This window comes from Chiloscyllium plagiosum, chromosome 33 (assembly GCF_004010195.1).
Source record: "Chiloscyllium plagiosum isolate BGI_BamShark_2017 chromosome 33, ASM401019v2, whole genome shotgun sequence".
Lineage (NCBI taxonomy): Eukaryota > Metazoa > Chordata > Chondrichthyes > Orectolobiformes > Hemiscylliidae > Chiloscyllium > Chiloscyllium plagiosum.
Window position 1 is genome coordinate 37942401 of NC_057742.1, and position 21623 is coordinate 37964023.

Sequence of the window (21623 nt, forward strand, 5' to 3'; positions counted from 1 at the left end):
TCACCCTAAACCTATACCTTCTAGTTCTGGACTCCCCCACCCCAGGAAAGAGACTTTATCTATTTATTCTATCCATACACTTCATGGTTTATAAACCTCTGTAAGATTACCCCTCAGCCTCTGACGCTTCAGGGAAAACAGTCCTAGCCTATTCAACCTCTCCCTTTAGCTCAAATCCTCCAACCCTAGCAACATCCTTGGAAATCTTTTCTGAACCCTTTCAGGTTTCACAACATCCTTCCGATAGGAAAGGAACCAGATTTGCATGCAATGTTCCAACAGTGGCCTAATCAATGTCTTGTACAGCTGCAACATGACCTTCCAACTCCTATACTCAATACTCTGACCAATAAAGGAAAGCATACCAAACACTGCCTTCATTATCCCATCATTGTGGGCGGCACAGTGGTTAGTACTGTTGCCTCACAGCGCCAGAGACGTGGGTTCAATTCCCACGTCAGGCAACTGTCTGTGTGAAGTTTGCACATTCTCTCCGTGTCTGCGTGGGTTTCCTCCAGGTGCTCCGGTTTCCTCCCACAGTCCAAAAATGTGCAGGTTAGGTGAATTGGCCATGCTAAATGGCCCGTAGCGTTAGTTGAAGGGGTAAATGTAGGGGAATGCGTCTGGGTGGGTTGCTCTTCGGAGGGTCGGTGTGGACTTGTTGGGCCAAAGGGCCTGTTTCCACACTGTAAGTAATCTAATCTAATTTCCCTGCAACTCCATTTTCAAGGAGTTGTGAACCTGCACTCCAAGGTCTCTTTGTTCAGCACCACTGCCCAGGACCTTACCATTAAGTGTACAGGTCCTGCTAAGATTTGCTTTCCCCAAAATGCAGCACCTCACATTTATCTAAATTAAACTCCATCTGCCACTTCTCAACCTATTGGCACATCTGATCAAGATCCCGTTGTAATCTGAGGTAATGTCCTTCTCTATCCACTACTCCTCCAATTTTGGTGTCATCTGCAAACTTAGTAACTCTACCTCTCCAAATCATTTATAAAAATGTTGAAAAGTAGTGGACCCAGCACCGATCCTTACACTTTGTGCAGTTGCTGGGTCAGGTGCCATGAGGATGATGGGAAATCCCGTGGTCTCCTCTACACTGGGAAAACAAAGTGTAGTTTGGTTGACCGCTTCACAGAATACCTGTGTTCAGTCTGCAAAAAAGATCCTGCACTTCCAGTTGCCTATCACTTCAACACACCACCATGTTCTCCCGTCAATATCTCTGTTTCAGGTTCGCTGAAGTGTCTCAGCGAAGTTCAGTGCAAGCTCAAAGTACAGCACTTCATTTTCCACCTGGGAACTCTACAGCCTTCAGTAGAGTTATGAGTGAGTGATATGTTGGTCAGAATCAAGTGAAAAATTAACCATGAAGAAAGTTACTGATTTGAAAAGGAGAAATACTGAAGGTGGAATCAGCACACCTCACAGGAAACACAACTCATTTCATTTGGAGGTGATTTAAATGTTTCAACCTCAACTGGCTGAAATCCAAGAAGAAAACAACACTGACCTCGCTTGTGGAGCTTCAGTATGCAAATGATAATGCCATTTATCCCAGAACAGAATCTTCAAGCCTCGCTTAATGCCTTCATAGAAACATACAGAAGAATTGGTCATAGTCTCAACCTCAAGACGACTGAAATATTTTATCAACCTTTCTCAGAATAAGTTCCAGTCCATCCCTGCATTCGGATCAACAGAGAAATCCTCCCAAACATGGAAGATTTTCTTCACCCGAGAAGCTACCTCTCATCTAAGGTTGATATTGATGCGGAGATTCAACATCACATCCAAACTGTAAGCATCACTTTTTGTCTAAGGATGACAGTCTTCAATGACTGTGACATCTGTTCTGGTACCAAAATCCTTGGCAGTCATCCCTCCAACCCTTCGATATCGCTTTCAGACTCGGACTACATATAGAAACCACATCAACTTCCTTGAGAAGTACCATCAATGTAGTTTGCGATAGATTCTTCTCATCAGCTGGGAGGACAGGTATACTAACATCAGAACCCTAGAAGCAACTAACAGCACCAGCATCAAGGCAATGTTCATCCGTAATCAACTCTACTGCGCCAGCCACAAGCTTAGGAGGTTGACTGCCAAAGCAAATCATCATCATCCAGGTCACGAATGATACTTGAATCAGAGGAGCTCAAAGGAGATGTTTCAAAGACTTTCTGAAGGCTTCCCTCAGAAATGCAACATAGATATCAACACATTACAGGCCCTCGTTCAGAAGAAACCGACTTACAGGAGAATTCTGCATGAAGGGATACAATTCTTTAAGAACCTCTGGTGTCAAGAGCAAGTACAGAAAAGGAGCTGAAGAAAAGGGCCTGTACAGCGCTGTCATGGGCGAAGTTGTATTAGTCTAAGTATTAGTCTAGTTCAAGCTGTCTAACCAATTTCTGTAACAGAGACATGCTTATCATCCTTTATAAACTATGGCTCATTACAGTTACAAGTACTAGCCCAGATATTTCACTGGGGAGAAAGTGATGCTGGAGATCAGAGTCGAGAGTGTGTTGCTGGAAAAGCACAACAGGTCAGGCAGCATCCGAGGAGCACGAGAATCAACATTTCGGGCTGGAACCCTTCAAAGATATTCCAATGGTTAGAGTCGTTACAGCTGCGTAGGGTGGAATTGCACTTTGGAATTCTGCTAGTACAGCCTCATTCTCATAAATTATGTGGGTGCATCAATCTTCATATTTCCCTGTGACACAGGTGTGAATTTCTGGTGTTTTCACTAATAACCACTTTAAGGCAGTTTCTAAAAAAAATGTTGCTGAAACTTGGACATTACTGGTAGACCAACATTTATTGCCCATTCCTAATTGTTCTTGAGATTATGAATTGCCGTGTTGAACACCTTGTGGTGTAAGTGAAGTGATTTATATATTTTAACTCATACTTTGATCAGGAGTATTTCATTGATAACTTTTGTCCAGTGAGTTCAGGCTAGTCAATCCCGCAAACGTTTAAATCTTGTTTATGGGAGTCACAAAGCCACCTCACTACAAAAGAGTCTGCTTTTCTTCTTATTACTTTCTTCCAAATAGCCTGTTAATTGTAATTATTATTAATATGCAATAAGCCTCCCAGATACTTTAAGGTTCTGGGACTTCTCTCTCTGGAATATATAATTCTCCACTTAAGGAGTCTAGAGTGTGTAGGGTTTGTTTCATTTGTAACCGAAAAGCATTCATGAACCAATCTACAAATTTTACTATTTTGTTAACAAAAGTTCACCATCAATACACTTTGAGCGGCTATGTATACTATTACGCCATAACTACACAAATATGCAATACCAGCTCTAATATGATCTAGTATGAAATTATTTACAATTATTCTAGAATATCAAAGAACATCTAGGGATAACTGAGAATAGAACATCTACAACTATTGAAGAATAGAATGTCTATCAACATTTAGAGTAAACTTTTATCTTAAAGTGCCAAATGAGAAAGGTATCATCTACCAATAAGAGAAAATATTTCTCACTAGATATTGTCACCTAAGTATACTCTCAGTGCTCTTTGGAAGGGAATATCAAGATTTTGACCCAGTGACCATTGAGGAATAAAGATAGAGTTCCACGTCAGGAGGAGCTGTGGCTTGGAGGGGAACTTGAAGTGATGGTGTTCTCTTGCAGCAGCTGCCCTTTTCCTTCTAGGTGATAGAGGTTGTGGGTTTGCAGTATGCTATTGAAGGAACCTGGGTGAATTGCTGCAGTACATTCTGTAGATGGTAGATTTTGCAGCCACAATGCATGAGTAGTGGAGAGTGTGATTGTTAAATGTGTCAATCAAGTGGACCTTTTTTTTAAACCCTGGCTGGCATTAAGAATCCTCATTGTTGTTGTAGCTGCCCTCATCCAAGCATGTTGAAAATATTGTCTCTCATGTGTTTTATAGGTGATAGATAGGCATTGGAGAAAAGGAGGTGATTTGCTTGCTGCAGAATTCCTAACCGTTGACCTGTTCTTTGTCTACGTTATTAATATAGCTGGTCCAGTTCAGTTTCTGGTTAATGGTAATCCCAGAATATTGGTGTTGGAACATTTAACGATTGTACTGTCATTGAACATCATAGGGAGATGGTTAGAATCTCTCTTGCTTGAGATGATCATTGCTTAGCACTTGTGGAAATTTTACTTGCCATTTATCATCTCATGCCTGAGTGTTGTTGAAGTGTTGTTCCATGGTGCATTGTGGTGGCACAGTGGCCCAGTGGTTAGCACCGCTGCCTCACAGTGCCAAGGACCCGGGTTCAATTCCACCCTCAGGTGACTGACTGTGTGATGTTTGCACATTCTCCACGTGTGTGTTGGTTTCCACCGGCTACTCTGGTTTCCTCCCACGGTTCAAAGATGTTCAAGTTAGGCAGATTGGCCATGCTAAATTACCTGTAGTGTTCAGGGATGTGTAGGCTCTGAGGGTTAGCCATGGGAAATATGAGCATAGAGGGATGGGTCTGGGTGGGATGCTGTTTGGTGTGGGCCTATTTCCACACTGTAGAGATTCTATGATTCAGATGGACACCGAATGCTTCAACATCTGAGCTGTGTAAATGGTCTTGAACACTGTACAATCATTAGTGAACGTTTCCACTTCTGACCTTCTGTTGGCGGGAGATCCATTAATGGAGCAAATGAAGATCATTAGGCGTAGAACATTATCTTGAGGAACTCAGAATGTGATGTCCTGGAGCTGAGATGACTGACCTACAACCAGAACTATCGTCCTTTGTGCTAGATATGATATAGAACATAGAAAAATACAGCGCAGTACAGGCCCTTTGGCCCTCGATGTTGCGTCGATCCAAGCCCACCTAACCTACACTAGTCCACTATCCTCCATATGCCTATCCAATGCCCGTTTAAATGCCCATTAAGAGGGAGAGTCCACCACTGCTTCTGGCAGGGCATTCCATGAACTCACGACTCGCTGAGTAAAGAATCTACCCCTAACATCTGTCCTATACCTACCACCCCTTAATTTAAAGCTATGCCCCCTCGTAATAGCTGACTCCATACGTGGAAAAATGTTCTCATGGTCAACCCTATCTAATCCCCTAATCATCTTGTACACTTCTTTTCTCCAATGAAAACAGCCCCAAGTGCCTCAGCCTTTCCTCATACGATCTTCCTACCATATATGACTCCAACCTGTGGAGAATTTCCTCTTGATTCCCATTGGCTCCTTGATACTATACTCAGTCAAATGCTGCTTTGATGTCAAGGAAAGCCACTCTCATTACCTCTCTTGCGTTCAACTCTGTTGTTCATGTTTGGACCAGCACTGAGTACCCGTGGTTGGAACTCAAACTGAGTGGCTGAGAGTTTTACTGTTACTACTACTGCGTTACTGTATTTGTTTCATTGGTTCTTACTGAAGCATGATAGTGGCATTGGGGTTTGTCCTCTGTGGCAACTTATATATCTTATCGGCAGCTGTCCACAAACTTCTAGCTTCTAATCTCATATATTTTATTTTCTAAGATTAATTTTACTGGTAAGGAGAGCTAATGGTTGCTTCATTAGTAAAACACAAGAAATAAAAGCATTCCTCTAATTACCACAGAGATTAAGAAAAGGTGTGACTTCCACCAACACTGTGCCTCCGAGTGTCCCATTTGTCAGAAGAACTTGATACTTCCTGATGTTAATCATCAGTTTTGAAGCAAGCTATCGCAAAGAGGTCAGCTGCACTTGAAATTACATTCAAGAGTGTGGTGCTGGAAAAGCACAGCAGGTTAGGCAGCATCCGAGGAGCAGGAAAATCGGTGTTTCAGGCAAAAGCCCTTAATCAGGGATGAGGCTGGGAACCTTGGGGAAGGGGAGATAAATGGGAGGGGGATCGGGCTGGGGATAAGGTAACTGAGAGTGCAATAGGAGGTGGAGGTAAAGGTGATAGGTCAGAGGGGAGGTTGGTGCAGATAGGTGGGAAGGAAGATGGATAGATGGGACAAGTCATGAAGATGGTGATGAGTTGGAAGGTTGGAACTGGAGAATGCTGGGGGGAGGGGAAATGAGAAAACCGGTGAAATCCACATTGATGCCATGGTGTTGGAGGGTCCTGAGGTGGAAAATGAGGCGTTCTGCCTCCAGGCGTTTGGTGGGAAGGGAGTGGCGATGTAGGTGGCCCAGGACCTGCATGTCGTTGGCAGAGTGGGAGGGGTAGTTGAAGTATTCAGCCACGGGGCAGTGCGGTTGGTTGGTGCGGGATGTCCTGAAGATGTTCTCTGAAGCGCTCTGCCAGTAGATGTCCTGTCTCCCCAATACAGAAGAGACCACATCAGGAGCAAAGGATACAATAAATGATGTGAGGAAATGCAGGTGAAACTTTGATGGATGTGGAAGGCTCCTTTGAGGTCTTGGATGGAGATGAGGGGGGGGCGGGAGGTGGATGTGGGCACAGGTTTTGCAATTCCTGCGTTGGCAGGGGAAGGTGCTGGGAGGAGGGTTGATTTTGGCGGGCAGTGGACCTGACGAGGTCAACTTCCCCTCCCACTCTGCTGAGGACATGCAGATCCTGGGCCTTCTCCATCGCCACTCCCTTTCCACCCAAGGCCTGGAGGAAGAACGCCTGATCTTCCACCTTGGGGCCCTCCAACCCCATGGCATCAATGTGGATTTCACCAGTTTTCTCACTTTCTCTTCACCCACCTTACCCTAGTTCCAACCTTCCAACTCAACACTGACCTCTTGACCTGTCCCAGCTGTCCATCTTCCTTCCTGCACCACCCTCCCCTCCGACCTATTACCTTTACACCCATCTCCATCCACCTATTGCACTCTCAGCTACCTTACCTCCAGCCCCAAACCCCTCCCATTTATCTCTCCACTCCCGAGGCTCCCAGCCTCATTCCTTATGAGGGGCTTTTGCCCGAAACGTCGATTTTTCAACTCCTCTGACACTGCCTGACCTGCTGTGCTTTTCTAGCACCACACTTTTGACTCTAATCTCCAGCATCTGCAGTACTCACTTTCACCTTTGAATCACATTGCTTACTTTCTTTTACCCCCCATCTCTTAATTTTAACAAAGGATTTACTAAAATGTGTATAGTCACAACCTGTTTATGACTTGTACAATGCCTTATGTCTGGGCCTAAAAGATAATGGCTTTACAACTTAATTGCTAATAAGCCCGTATTCATTGTTTACTTCCCAGCTCTTAGTTTCGAAGACAGAAAGTCTGAACAACCTACAACACCTTGAGGTTGGACCAGGCTAGATGTGGTCACTGGCCGTGTAAGTGGAACAAATAATATTGTGACTATAGATCTGGTGGCATTGCAACTATTCATGCTGTGTCAACTGGAGCCAAAGATGGAATATTAACCTCTGTGTCGATGTATAAATCGATCAGAGAAAGCAATTGAGGCAGCTACCTTTAAAAACCATTTGGATGGGTACACGAATGGGAAGGGTTTACAGGGATATGGACCAAATGTGAGCAATTGGAGCTAGCTGAGTGAGCACCATGATCAGCTTGGATCATTTAGGCTGAAGGCCCTGTTTCCATGCTGCATGTTTCTATGACTCTATAACTTCTTCCCAGCCATATAAATGAGCAAATGGTATTCATACCTGAACTCTGTGTTGTTCGGGAACTCTCCAGCAGCTTGTAGTGAATTTCCATTACAAATTTTGAAGACAAACCATTACTCCTGCAGTTTTACAGTGCACTGTGTTCCTATAACTCCATATTTCATTTTTCCTCCATGATGACAGAGATTACTTTAGAAGTCTGAGTTATCTCTCTCTTCCACTTCATGTTGTCTAACTTCTAAGGCAAAATGTTCTCTTTAAATGTCCCAGTTTTGCAAAATACTTAAATGATTCCAATTAGTGGAGCTCAAATTTGTTCAGATAGTGTGTGTCTCTGGAAGCACATTATAGATTATTACTTTTATTGAGTCTATTTATCGTTGGATATCTTGCTTTCTCAAACAGCTTTTGTATCTCTGCTATCTGTTGCCAAGCATTCTTAATCTGAAGTTTAGACATTAATTGTTGTTATTGGACTTATCCCCAAGATATGGCATTTGTTTTTTGTCTGTGTCATCTACTTCTGGGTAGAAAAATCATCTACTGTCTGACTAAATTTGTATCCTCACCATAGGTGACAGCTGCCAGTTCTTGACGAAAGAATTTGTAGAAAAATTAACCCAAAAGTGGCAGGTTTACTGCAGTTCTCTTGTCTGCTCTTTATCTACATCAGTCTAAAGTTGTGCTGAGATGTCTGACATGTCTGGCTAAATATTTATTTTTTTTTGTCAAGGTGTGTCCAATACTGAGAACGACTGTGCTTTTGAGCCAGATTACACTGTGCCGAACCTCCCAGTTTCTGAAGGAATGCAGCACATACGGATAATGGAAGGGATGTCCCGCTCTCTCCCCTCCTCCCCTCTGCTCACACACCAATCTATTAGTGTCCGCCTTCAACCTGTAAAGAAAATAACAGGTAAAATGTCAGTTTATTATGAATGCAAGGAAACAAACATGCAATTTGAAACGGTAAAGTTGCTTCATATAGGAATTGAGTAATATCTGTACTGTATCCATTTAAAAATGATTTCTGTTAATAACAAGTTGGCAAATAGTAACTGGTCTTATTTGCACAAGCATGGCATTCAATTCATTTGTAACATACTTTTTTGAGACAATAGTTAAGGAAATATTTCCCACAATTGATTACTGTTCTGTTGTATTTCATTCTCCTATTCCATCTACATTAATGTCAGTTTGGCAGTTGGCCAAAAAGTTTGCTTATTAAATATTTACATAAACATTAAAAAGCTTGCATTTGTATAGTGCCCTTAACCACTGGATTCCTTCCATATCACTTTAAAGCCGATGAATTATTCTTTTGAGTTGTAGTTACTGTTGCATTGTAAGTAATATTTTACATGTAAGAGCCATGTACAAACATTTTTATTAATAATTATTTATGACATTGAAAGAAGATCGTGGTTAAGTTCAAACCAGTCCACATTGGAATCTGCAACACTTGTTCCTGACCAGCATTAGAGTCATAATCTGTAGTATGTGAATATGATATGTATTTCTCATTAAAAGCTCTGTAAATATCTCAATATAGTGGTAACTATTTTGAATGTTGATTTCAAATTACATGCTGTTTGTCACTCATACTTGAGATATGTTGCTGTTCTCAGTTGAGTAATTAGATGCAGTATTACTTAGTCAAATGGGATTCTATTTTGAGGCAGTAACACAACATATGTGCAACCTGGAGCACTTGGGCAAGAAGAACTGATTTGAGTGTATGCATAGCTTTTTCAAGGCTACACAATGCCTGATTAATCTAGTTTGTTTTTGAGGAGGCCAAATGGAAAATGTCATAAATTTTGTCCATTGCCTTCCTTGAAGGAATTTGACAAAGTTCTTCAGAAGCGGTTATTATCAAAAGTGAAATAGCCCAGAATTGGAGGTGTTACTGCCTCAAAATAGAATCCCACTTGACTGAGTAATACTGCACCTAATTACTTAATTGAGAACAGCAATATTTCCCAAGAATGAGTGACGAACAGCATGAAATTTGAAATCAACATTCAAAATAGTCAGTAAGTCATTGTGAGATAGGGGACAGAATAGGGATCAGGAGAATAGTCTGTGACTAGTGGAATGTTTAAAGTGATTTGCTCCAGTCATCCACTTTGGAACTGAGAAGCACAAATCACAATGTTTTTGTAATGCTAATAGATTTGAAGTTGTGGTGGAGCAGTGGGATTTGTGTGGCAGTGTGCAAGGATCAGAAATAGCACACAGCCCAGGTAGAAATGGTAATGAAAACACCTAATAAAGTTAGGACAGGTTGCATAATTTTGGCTAATCATCCTTTTTTGTTAAGAAGGTTTGAGAGTGATCTAATTTGAACTCGCAGATACACAGGGGAAGAAAAAAAATCAGTGGTGAAGCATAACTTTAAAATTAAAGTTTAGTTCAATTATGAGTGTAATCAAGATATAATTTTTCAAGTAGTGTACAGCTTGAACTGTCTCCTTTAAAGGCTGAAAATGCTGAGCTAATTGATACTTTGAAGACTGAAATTAGCAGATTTTTATTAGTTACTCTTGGGCTATACAGCTTGGTTGGGCATAGGATCGGGGAAGGTAGAGTAGAATTGAGGCGCAGATCTATCATCTAATTAAGTGTCATAACAAGCTTGAAGCTGAATGCCCTACTCTTGTTCCTATGTTAGGTTAAAGCCTATTCTTAGACAGACTTGGTTTACATTTACTCACGGTACAAACTACATTTTAACTCGATACAATTAAAACTGTAAGAGTATGAAGTAAGAGACAGATAATGCTGTTGAATGATATTATAAATTCTTCTCGTGACACGTGTGTCAGTTTAAACATCAGATGATTTGGGGACGGGTTTTTGACCTTCACACATTAGCCAAATGACAGATAGGTGCAAAACTTTTGGTTATGTCAAGAAAAGTGTGATATCTTCCCTTTAGTCTTAATAAGGGTCTAATCCAAGTATGACATGTGAAACCTCCCCAGAAGGGTGAAGGTTTCCTTTATGTTGTATGATATGATTATGTCTGAAGTTTAGAGTGTTCATACATGCCCTGTCAGTGACAGCTGCTTCTTTCTGATGACATAACCTTATATGGAACGTATCCTGACTAAGACCATTAAATTGTCTGGCAGATAACAGATTATTGATCTAATTTTCCTGCTCATTTGTTCTGGTTTCATTGTTGCAATTTACCTGAAATTGGTGTAAGGGCAGCAAAGTTGTGGAATTTTAAGCTCTAATTGTGTTAAGCACAAACCACATTTCTGAGCTCTCTCTTATGCTAGTTTTAAAAACATATCACTTTGGTGGATGTCCTTCCAAGCCACAAAATTAACATGCCCTCAAGATGAATTAATCACAGTCTTAACTTTTGGCTAATTGTATTGTTATTGGCTTTCATAGTTGCTCTAAGGATTAGGTTTTAATTATCCATTTCACATGTTTATTTGTGTATGAGAAAATTAGTAAAAATGAACATCAGCTCTTTGAGCCTGTTCCACCCAGTCACATGAGTCTGATTTTAACCAAGCATACTTAAATTGTCTTCTATGTCTTCTCTCACTCACCTGCAGCAACAGTGTTTACCCATGCCCTCTTCTCCTTGAGACTCCACTTCTCTAGCTGCCCTGTCCTGTCTCAGCATCTCAAACTCCATCATGCAGAAAAAGAAGAAAACAGGACAGAAGCAAGGCCATCGGCCCTCCAGTTAAGGATCTGTATCCCTCTATTCCCTTCCTATTCATGCATTTGTCCAGGTGTATTTTGAATGCTGCAAATGTGACTGTGCCCTCCACCTCCTCTGGCAGTGTGTTCCAGGTGCACCACTCTTTGTGTGAAAATCTTGCCTCACACTTGTCTTCTGACACACTCACACTCATGTTCACGCACACATACCCACATACACACACATACCCGCACACATGCACTTACGTACATGGAGGATCTGCACACCCAGATCCCTCTTCATATCAAGACTTTCAAGGGTTCTATCATTCACTGTATAATTTCCATCTGTACTTCACCTTCCAAAATGCATCACCTCACATTTGTCTGGATTAAGCTCCATCTGTCATTTTTCTGCCCATTCCTCCAACAGATCTATATCCTGCTGACAATCCTCCTCACTTCCTGTTCCACCAATCTTTGCTTCTCCGCAAATCTAGATCAGCTACATTTTTGTCCAAATCACTTGTGTGACTGAGGCTTGGCCAAACGTTTTCCTGTCATTTCTTAACTTACACCTGCGTACCAAAGAAACCAACTACCTCAACTCCTTGGTTTGCTCAGCTAACTTCCCCATTCATGCTCTGTCATTCGTTTTCTAGTCTTTAAAATGCCTTGGCACATTTCGCAACATAATAATTGGCTTATGATTGATTTTAGATTTGTTCTGCAGGATTGATAGTGTTTCTGAAGAAATACTGTGAAGGCTGAGGTCTGAAATTCTCTTCATTGAACAATGATGTGGAGGTGCTGGTGTTGGACTGGGATGGACAAATCAAATAACACAACACCAGGTTATAGTCCAGCAGGTTTTATTTGGAGGTACAAGTTGCTCCTTCATCAGGTAGCTACTGGGGCAAGATCATGGGACAGAGAACTTCTAGTAACAGATGTATTGAACAAATCTAGATTGCTGTTAAGGCTTAATCACTTAGAATGGACTGCAGGTTTCTGTTCATTAATATGTAAATCCCAGAACTTCTTTCAAATTATGTTCCTGAGATAACTTAAGGTTTTATCAAAAAGTGACATCTCAACTCAAACAATGCATTAAAGATGTGAGGTTAGAGTCGGTCTGTATTCCAAACTTGAGTCAGACTGGTTGTTTCCAAAGTAGGAATTTATAAAATGTCACATGGACTGTCTGCCTACAGATTGCGCACTTTTGAACAAAATAGAATGTATCTACAAATATAAATCTGCAAATGCATTTTCACTCCATAGCTTGTGTGTGTGTGTATGCGTGCGTGTGCTTGATAAAGTGTGTGCACTAGTGTGAGATGGTGTGTGTGTGTGAGTATGTTTGAGAGAGAATGTGTGTATGAGAGGGTCTGCGTGCATGTATAAGAGTGTGTGTGAGAGTTTATAACATTGTGTGGTCATGAACCCAAGATCCCGGTTGACGCTATCCTCATGGACTTGGCTATCAGCCTCTACTCAACAACTGTGTTGTTGCTTATCCCAAAGTCCACCTTGGAGGACGGTCACCCGAACATCACTAACACATTCCACCCTGACCTTGAATTCACCTGGACCATCTCTGATACCTCTCCCCTTCCTGGATCTCTCAATCTCCATTAACAGTGACTGATGCAACACTGACATTTTCTACAAACCCACCGATTCCCACAGCTACCTGGATTACACCCTGCCTCCTGTGAAAATGTTATCCTTTATTCCTAATTCCTCTGCCTCCACCACATCTGCTCGCAGGAGGACCATTTCTACCACAGAACACACCAGATGGCAGCCTCCTTGAAAGACTGCAATTTCCTCTCCCACGTGGTTGATGATGCCCTCTTGCACATCTCATCCATTTCCTGCACCTCCGCCCTTGATCCCCACCCCTCCAACCACAGCAAGGACAGATCCTCCCGGTCCTCACCTTCCAACCTCTTCTCGCCCCCCCAACTTCCGTATACATCACATGTCCGCCACCTAAAAATGGACCCCACTACTAGAGATAGATTTCGCCCCTATCTGCTTTCCGGAAAGACCGTTCCCTGCACGACTACCTCGTTAGGTCCACGCCACCCAACAATCCCCCCACCCACCACCTTCCCCTGCCACCGCAGGAATTACAAAACCTGCATCCTCACCTCACCCCCCCACCTCCGTCCAAGGCGCCAAAGGAGCCTTCCACATCCATCAAAGTTTCACCTGCACTTCCATATGTCATTTACTGAATCTGTCGCTCCCGATGTAGACTCCTCTACATTGGGGAGACAGGACGCCTACTTGGAGGGTGCTTCAGAGCACATCTTTGGGACATCCCGCACCAACCAACCCCACTCCCTATAGCTGAACACTTCAACTACCTTACCCCAGCCCCCCCCTTCCATTTATTTCTGCACCCCCGAGGCTCCCAGCCTGTTCTTGATGAAGGACTTTTGCTCCTCGGATGCTGCCTGATCTGCTGTGCTTTTCCAGCACCATACTCTTGACTCTAATCTCCAGCATCTGCAGTACTCACTTTTGCCTACCAAATACATTTATGACATTTTCTTCATTGAAGTCGCTGGAGTCATTGAAATGACTACACAGTGACATCAACACGTTTCATCCCACCATCAGACTTAACATGGACTACTCTTTAGCATCTGTCTCATGCTTGGACACACGCATCTCCAACAAGGACAGGCACCTCAGTACCTCACTCTACCGCAAACCCACGGATAACCTCATGATGTTGCAATTCTCCAGCTTCCACCCTAAATTTATTAAAACAACCATCCCGTATGGATGAGCCTTGAGCATACCAGGATCTGTTCAGATGAGGAGGAACACGATGGATGCCTGAAGGTGCTGAAGGACGCCCTCATAAGAACAGGGTGTGATGCTCATCTCATCGATCATCCGTTCCAACGTGCCACAGTGAGAAGCCGTAATGACCTCCTCAGGAGACAGACTGGGGATATGATCATTCATTGTCCAGTACTTCCCGGGAGTGGAGGAACGATGCCATGTTCTTCGCAGCATGCAAGACATTATCAATGAGGGTGAACACCTCGCCAACACCTTCCCTACACCTTCACTACTCGCCTTTAAACAACCGCCGAACCTTAGATCATTGTTCACAGCAAACTGCCCAACCTTCAGGACAACTTTGACCACAGCATTGTACAACCCTGTCAGGGCACTAGTTGCAAGGTGTGTCAATGTGTTGACATGGATACTACCATTACACCAGGGGACACTACCCACTATGTTCATGGCAGGTACTCCTGTGACTCGTCCAATGTTATCTCTCTCATACCTTACAGGCAGGATGTCCTGAGGCATGGTACATTGGCGAGAACGAGCAGACTCCACAACAACGGACGAATGGAGATCACACAACAATCGCCAGACAGAGATGTTTCTTCTCAGTTGGGGAACACTTAAGCGGTCAAGGACATTTGGCCTCGGATGTTCGGGTGACCATCCTCCAAGATAGTCTTTGGGAAATGCAACAATACAGAGTTGCCAAAAAGAGGCTGATAGCCAAGTTCGGTACCCATGGCGATGGCCTCGACCAGAACCTTGGGTTCATGTCACAGTACACTGACCCCACTTTTCTCTCTCACTCTCTCGCTCTCTCCCTCTCCCTCTCGCACTCTCTCTCCCGCATGTGCGTGCATGCGTGCGCAGGCATTCACACGTTTCTACAGACACTTTCTCATACACATGCTCTCTCTCAGACACACAGACATACACCCCCACACACACACTCTCTCACAGGCTTATACTCTGTTACACTTACGCATATACTCTGCCAAGAACATTACAGCGCAGTACAGGCCCTTCAGCCCTCTATGTTATGCCGACCTCCGAAACCAATTTGAAGCCCATCAAACCTACACTATTCCATTCTCGTCCATATGCCGATCCAATGACCATTTAAATGCCCTTAATGTTGGTGAGTCTACTACTGTTGCAGGCAGTGTGTTCCATGCCCCTACTAGATTAGATTAGTTTAGATTACTTAGGAGAACGTGCAAACTCCACACAGTCAGTCGCCTGAGTCGGGAATTGAACCCGGGTCTCTGGCGCTGTGAGGCAGCAGTGCTAACCACTGTGCCACCGTGCCGCCCGTACTACTCTGAGTAAAGAAACTACCTCTGACATCTGTCCTATATCTATCATCCCTCAACTTAAAGCCACGTTGCCTTGTGCTAGCCATCACCATCCGAGAAAAAAGGCTCTCACTGTCCAACCTATCTAACCCTCTGGTTATCTTCTATGTCTCCATTAAGTCACCTCTCAACCTTCTTCTCTCTAATGAAAACAGCCTCAAGTCCCTCAGCCTTTCCTCATTAGACCTTCCTTCCATAACCCAGGCAGCATTCTAGTAAGTCTCCTCTGACCCCTTTCCAAATCTTCCACGTCCTTCCTATAATGCGGTGACCTGAACTGTGTGCAATAATCCAAGTGCGGCTGCACCAGAGTTTTGTACAGCTGCAGCATGACCTCATGGTTCCGAAACTCAGTCCCTCTACCAATAAAAGCTAACTTCCTGTATGCCTTCTTAACAACCTATCAACTTGGGTGGCAACTTTCAAGGATCTACGTATCTGGACACAGATCTCTCTGCGCATCTGCACTACCAAGAATCTTACCATTAGCCCAGTACTCTGTATATCTGTTGCTACTTCCACAGTGAATCACCTCACACTTTTCCGCATTAAACTCGTCACTATCCACAACTCTACTGACCTTATTGTCATCCGCAAATTTACTAACCCATCCCTCTATGCCGTCACCCAGATCATTTATAAAAATGACAAAAAACAGTGGACCTAAAACAAATCCTTGCAATGAACTACTAATAACTGAACTCCAGGATGGCTATTTCTCATCGACCACTACCCTGTCTTCTTTCAGCTAGCCAATTTCTGATCTAAACTGCTAAATCATCCTCAATCCCATATCTCTCTATTTTTTTCAATAGCCTACCGTTGATAACCTTATCAAATGCCTTACTGAAATCCATATATGCCACATCAGCTCGTCCACCTGTTTGGTTCAATAAGGTTAGTGAAGCATGATCTACCCTTCAGAAAACCAGGTAGGTCATGCCATGCATACATGCAAACACATGCTCTTATGCAGACACTCACACTTTCTCCCTGCACACACACACACACACACACACACAGTGTCTGTCTGTCTGTCTCTCTCCTCACCCCCCCCCCCCCCCCCCCAAACCCATGCATGCACACACACATCTAAGTCTGTGGGGTAAATTTGACTTTGCAGAATTGTAGCTGCAGATACATTCTACTTTGTTCAAAAAGCACCCAATCTCCAGGCAGTCAATCCATGTAATATTTTATGAGTTCCTACTTTGCGAATAGAACCAGTCTGGCTCAAGATTGGGATACAGACAGACTCTAAACTCGCATCTTTCAATCATTGTCTGAGCTGAGATGTCACGTTTCTTTAAATAAAACTTTGTTACCTTGAGAATGTGACTGGAAAGAAGTTCTGAGATTAACGTATTAATGAACTGAAACCTGCAACCCATTCTTAAAGATGAAACACTTAATAGCAATCTTGGTTTGTTCAATATATTGTTTCAGTTGCAGGACACAGATCTTTTGCTATAAATTCTGTGTGTAATGATAATGCTCCATAGCTATCTGATGAAGGAACAGCACTCCAAAAGCTAATTCCTCCAAATAAACCTGTTGGACTGTAACCTGGTATTGTGTGATTTTTAACTTTGTCCACCCCATGTCCAACACTGGCTCCTCCACATCATGGTATAGCAATGGGTCATATTTGAGGTAAGCTGTGAGCTGTGAAGAAAAGGTAATAAACAGTTGTCAATAATGCTTCCTCAATTGGTCATTCAGTTTGTCTTCAAGTGTTTTCAAGAATGCGAATTGCAGAATTGGAAAGCAGTCAGAGCATGCTAGGGAGAAATAATTCCTGGATGTATCTGGCAAAGTTCCTACCATAGGCTGTTGACATTTGTAGCTGATCTGCTATTTGGTTTAATTTGTCTGTATGGTTAACAATGTGCATTTGAAGAAGATGCATGATCCTAATGTTGTAAATATATATGTCCAAGTATATTATTGTTAATTCTGACCCAGAGTTTATACCTGCAGCAAGGGAGCTGGCATCCTTGGAGTGATAGAATGCAAAAGCAGCTCTCAAAATTCCAACCACCTACCTTTTCTGTATCCCGCTGCAATTACTTTTTAAATTTAGAAATTTATCCAGTTTTTTTTTTGAAAGCTTTGTTTGTTTCTGCCTTCACTGGACTTTCAAGCAGGACATTTCAGACTCTAACCACTTACTGTACAAAGGCATATTTCCTCATGTTGCCATTGTCTCCGTAAATCAGTATTCTCTGGTTCTGGATTCTTCTGGCAATGGGAGCAATTTGTCCCACTCGACTTGCTTCAAAACTATTCTCATTGTGAATGTCTATCATCTGTGTCCCAATATTCTCTCCTCCTTGGAGAAGAGTCCCAGTTTCTCCAATCTATCTATGTTAATGATTTGATTTGATGTATTACTGTCATATGTTTCTGTGTTACAGTGAAAAGTGTTGTCTTACACACTTAACAGGTAGATCCTACTAGATAGATCTTACAAGCGCATCAGCGTAATAGAACAGAGTGCAGGATGTTACAGCTGTCGAGCTGGTGCCAGAGAGTGATTAACATTAGAGGACCATTCAAAAGTCTGATAACAGTGGGGAAGAAGCTGTTCTTGAATCTGCTCATGCGTGTATGCAAACTTCTTTATCTTCTGCCTGACAGAACAGGGTGAAAGAGTGTATATCTGGGGTAGAAAAGATCTTTGATTACGTTGGTCGCTTTCCCAAGGTAGTGGGAAATATAGATGAAGCCAGTAGTTGGGAGGCTGGTTTGCTTAATGAACTGGGCAGTATTCACAACTCTCTGTAGTTTGTTTTCATCTAGGCAAAAGCTGCATCGCCAAAAGCATCGTATAAAAATTTGTAAGAGTCGTTATGGACATGCTAGGTTTCCTTAGCCTCCTGAGGAAGTAGAGGCATTGCTGTGCTTTCTTGACCATAGTGTCAACATGGATAGACTAGGACGGATTGTTGGTGATTGTTGCTCCCAGGAACTTAATGGTATTGCCCATCTCTGCTTCAGCACTATTGATGCAAACAGGAGCATGCCCTCCACTCCGCTGTCTGAAGTCAATGACCACCTTCTTTGTTTTGCTGACATTGATGGAGCGATTGTTGTCTTTACACCATGCTGGTAAGCACTTTGTTTCCTTCCTGTACTCCACCTTGTTGTTTGAGATCCAGCCTACAAAGATAGTGTTGTCAGCAAGCTTGTAAATGGAGTTTGTGCAGAATTTGGCCACATTGTTGTATTTGTAAATGGTGTATTGTTGGGGGCTGATTATGCAACCTTGTGGGGCACCAGGGTTGAGGGTTATAGTGGAGGAGGTGTTGTTTGCTATCTTTACTGACTGCGGCCCATTGGTCAGGAAGTCAAGAATCCAGTTACAGAGGAGGGGAGCAGAGACCTATTCAAAGTTTGTGCGAAGATTTGTAGCTCGGGTGCCAACCACTACAGCGGACAGCTGAAACTGACAACCGGAAGCGGCAGGGACAGACCACTATAAACACCGGAGGAAACATCAAAGAAGCGCTTCGCAGGAGGCTCCCAAGCACTGATGATGTCGCCTAGCCAGGGGACGAAACGTTTGCAACAAAAACTTCCAGCTCGGCGAACAGAACCACAGCAAGCAGAGACCTATGTCCCGGTGTTTGGAGATGAGTTTGTTTGAAATTATGATGTTGAAAGCAAAGATGTAGTCAATAAGTAAGAGCCTTACATAGGAATCCTTATTGTCCAGATGTTCCAGGGATGAATGAGAGGCTAGGAAGATGGCATGTGTCGTGGACCTGTTGGGCCAATAGGCTACTTACAAAAGATCATGGCAATCTGGGAGGCTCTTGTGAGCCATGACCAACCTGTCAAAACACTTCATAGTTCTGGATGTCAGAGCCACTGGGCAGCAGTCATTGAGGCATGCTGCATGATTTTTCTTTGGCACTAGGATGATAGTGGTCTTCTTGAAGCAGATTGTAGTAAGGAGAGGTTGAAGATATCTGTGAATACACCCACCAGCTGGTTCACACAGGATCTGAGTGCATGGCCAGGATTCTATCTGGCCAATTGCTTAGTGTGGGTTCACCGTTAAAAAGGCTGATCTAATGTCTGCAGTGGTGACTTAAGGTACAGCTGCATCTGAGGCTGATAGGGCAAGTGGGAGAGAGTGAGGACTGCAAATGCTGGAGATCAGAGTCGAGAGTTTGATGCTGGAAAAGCACAGCAGGTCAGACAGCATCTGAAGAGCAGGAAAATTCTCATTCAACTCTGATGGGGCAGGTGGTAACATTTCATTTCATTTTTGTTCAAAGGGCACGTAAAAGGCATTGAACTTATCAGGTAGGGATGTACTATTGCCTGTGATTCTGTTCAACTTCGCTTTGTTATGTTATGTAAGCCTTGCCACAAATCATGGGTGTCCATGTGGTTACTTTGGGTCTGTAGCTTAGTTTGGTATTGCCTCTTGGTGCCCCGATGGCCTTGCGAAGATTCTAAGTGTATTTCCTGTATAGGTCAGGGCTGCTTGACTTGAATGCCTCAGATGTGAAGTTCAGTAGGGAGTGGATCTCCTGACTAATCCATGGTTTCCAATTAGGGAATGTTTGAATCAACTTCTTCAGTATTCAGTCATCCACACACTTACAAATGAAATCTGTAATGATAATGGCATACAGGTTGGCCGCTGAGTTCTTGAATATGGACCAGTCCACTGACTCTCAGCAGTCCCATACAGTCCTTCACTTTCCTCAGGCCAACACTATACTAATTTCTGTACTGGGTCCTCATGCTTGAATATCTGCTTGTAAACTGGGAGGAGGAGCACAGAGTTAGGGCCTGAATTTCCAGAATGTGGATGGGGCATGTAGTATGAATGGCATTTTATTGTTAAACATTCTAGGTCCAGGGAGCAGTGACTTGCCAGAGTCACTACCTCTGTACACCGGGAGGTGTTGATTAGGAGGCAGGTCCCACTGCACCTTGCCTTACCTGAGGGCACCAAGTGGTCTATTCAGCGAATTGAGAATCCCTCAGATTGCAAGGCACAGTGAAACTGAGCAAACAGCAGTCTCTCAATTCCTTTTGGAAGGGGAGTCTAGCTTTTAGTTCATTAATTTTCTCAGTGGCTTGGTTATTTGCCAATCGTGCTGTGGAGAAGGGGATTGAAACCTTGGAATTTCAGTCTCACCTGAACTCCAGTTTGTCTCCCACATTTCCTGGGTAGGTAGCTTTTCTGATTCAATCCCATTTGTCAGTGAGTGAGGTCAGCTGCTCTTAGCAGTAAGTGAGTGATTTTGATGGGGTCCTGAGCACCAGTTGTGGCCTTGAATGTTCGGGAGGGCGGAGGTACCTTGTGGTCAGTCTGGTTGATCTTGGGCATCAGTGAAGGATGTCTGCTGCTCCAGAAGGTATATCTGGGTGATGTCCCGGGCACCAGTTGTGGCCCTGAGCAATCTGGGGGGTGGGTGGGTGGGTCTTGCAATCAGTCTGGTTGGCCCTCCTCTGTTTGGTCACTGCAGGGTCAGGTCTCATTCTCGCACTGTATAGGTGTCAATTTCAGTGTTGGGTGACTTGGCTTCATAGTTCGGAGGATCCCCAGACTTCCAAGTAGACTACTTGGACTCCATAAATCTACTTAAGTGTTGTCTTAAGACAGCTATCTGATAAAGGAGCAATACACCGAAAGCTAGTGCTTCCAAATAAATGTTGGACTATAACCTGGTGTTGTATGATTTTTAACTAAGACAACATTGTTAGTAATTTTGACAGTCTTTGAATTGGTTAAATGATTAGAATGAGAATACGATCTGCTTTAGATAGCTCACAACATTGAAATTCCTTATTCCTTGAACTATTTTGTGAATCTTTTCTGGACCCTTTCTAATGTCTTCACATTCTTCCTGAAGTGAACTGGTCAAAATTGGGCACTCAATTGAGACTGAATTACTCGAGGTTTTCATATTGTTTTTTACCTGTTGCCCTTATTTATGAAACCTAGAATCCTAAAAGGGATTTAAAAGGATTGTTCAATGGTTTAATATGCTTGATGGGAACAGAGGAGGATGAAAGGGAAATGGTATGGAGGTGGTGGAATCTCACTTACTTGCAGGAGAGTTGGTGAGAGCCCTGTGTCTCCACTCCATTGAGTGCCTGACAACAAAGGTCCTGCATACCAACGTATTAATATTTTGGTATTTGCTTTTTATGCTTGCTGTGCTTTGCCTGCTATTT

At 43.1% G+C, this 21623-nt stretch overlaps 1 protein-coding gene across 17 annotated transcripts in view; it reads left to right on the forward strand.

The window, feature by feature from the left end:
• LOC122540026 (protein TANC2) overlaps nt 1-21623 on the forward strand; it is a 1063581-nt gene that overhangs the window by 539539 nt on the left and 502419 nt on the right. For all 17 annotated transcript variants that reach the window (XM_043675319.1, XM_043675327.1, XM_043675320.1 and 14 more), the window contains one exon: nt 8309-8491. In XM_043675319.1, coding sequence (XP_043531254.1) covers nt 8309-8491 — 183 coding nt within the window. The remainder of the gene's footprint in view (nt 1-8308; nt 8492-21623) is intronic.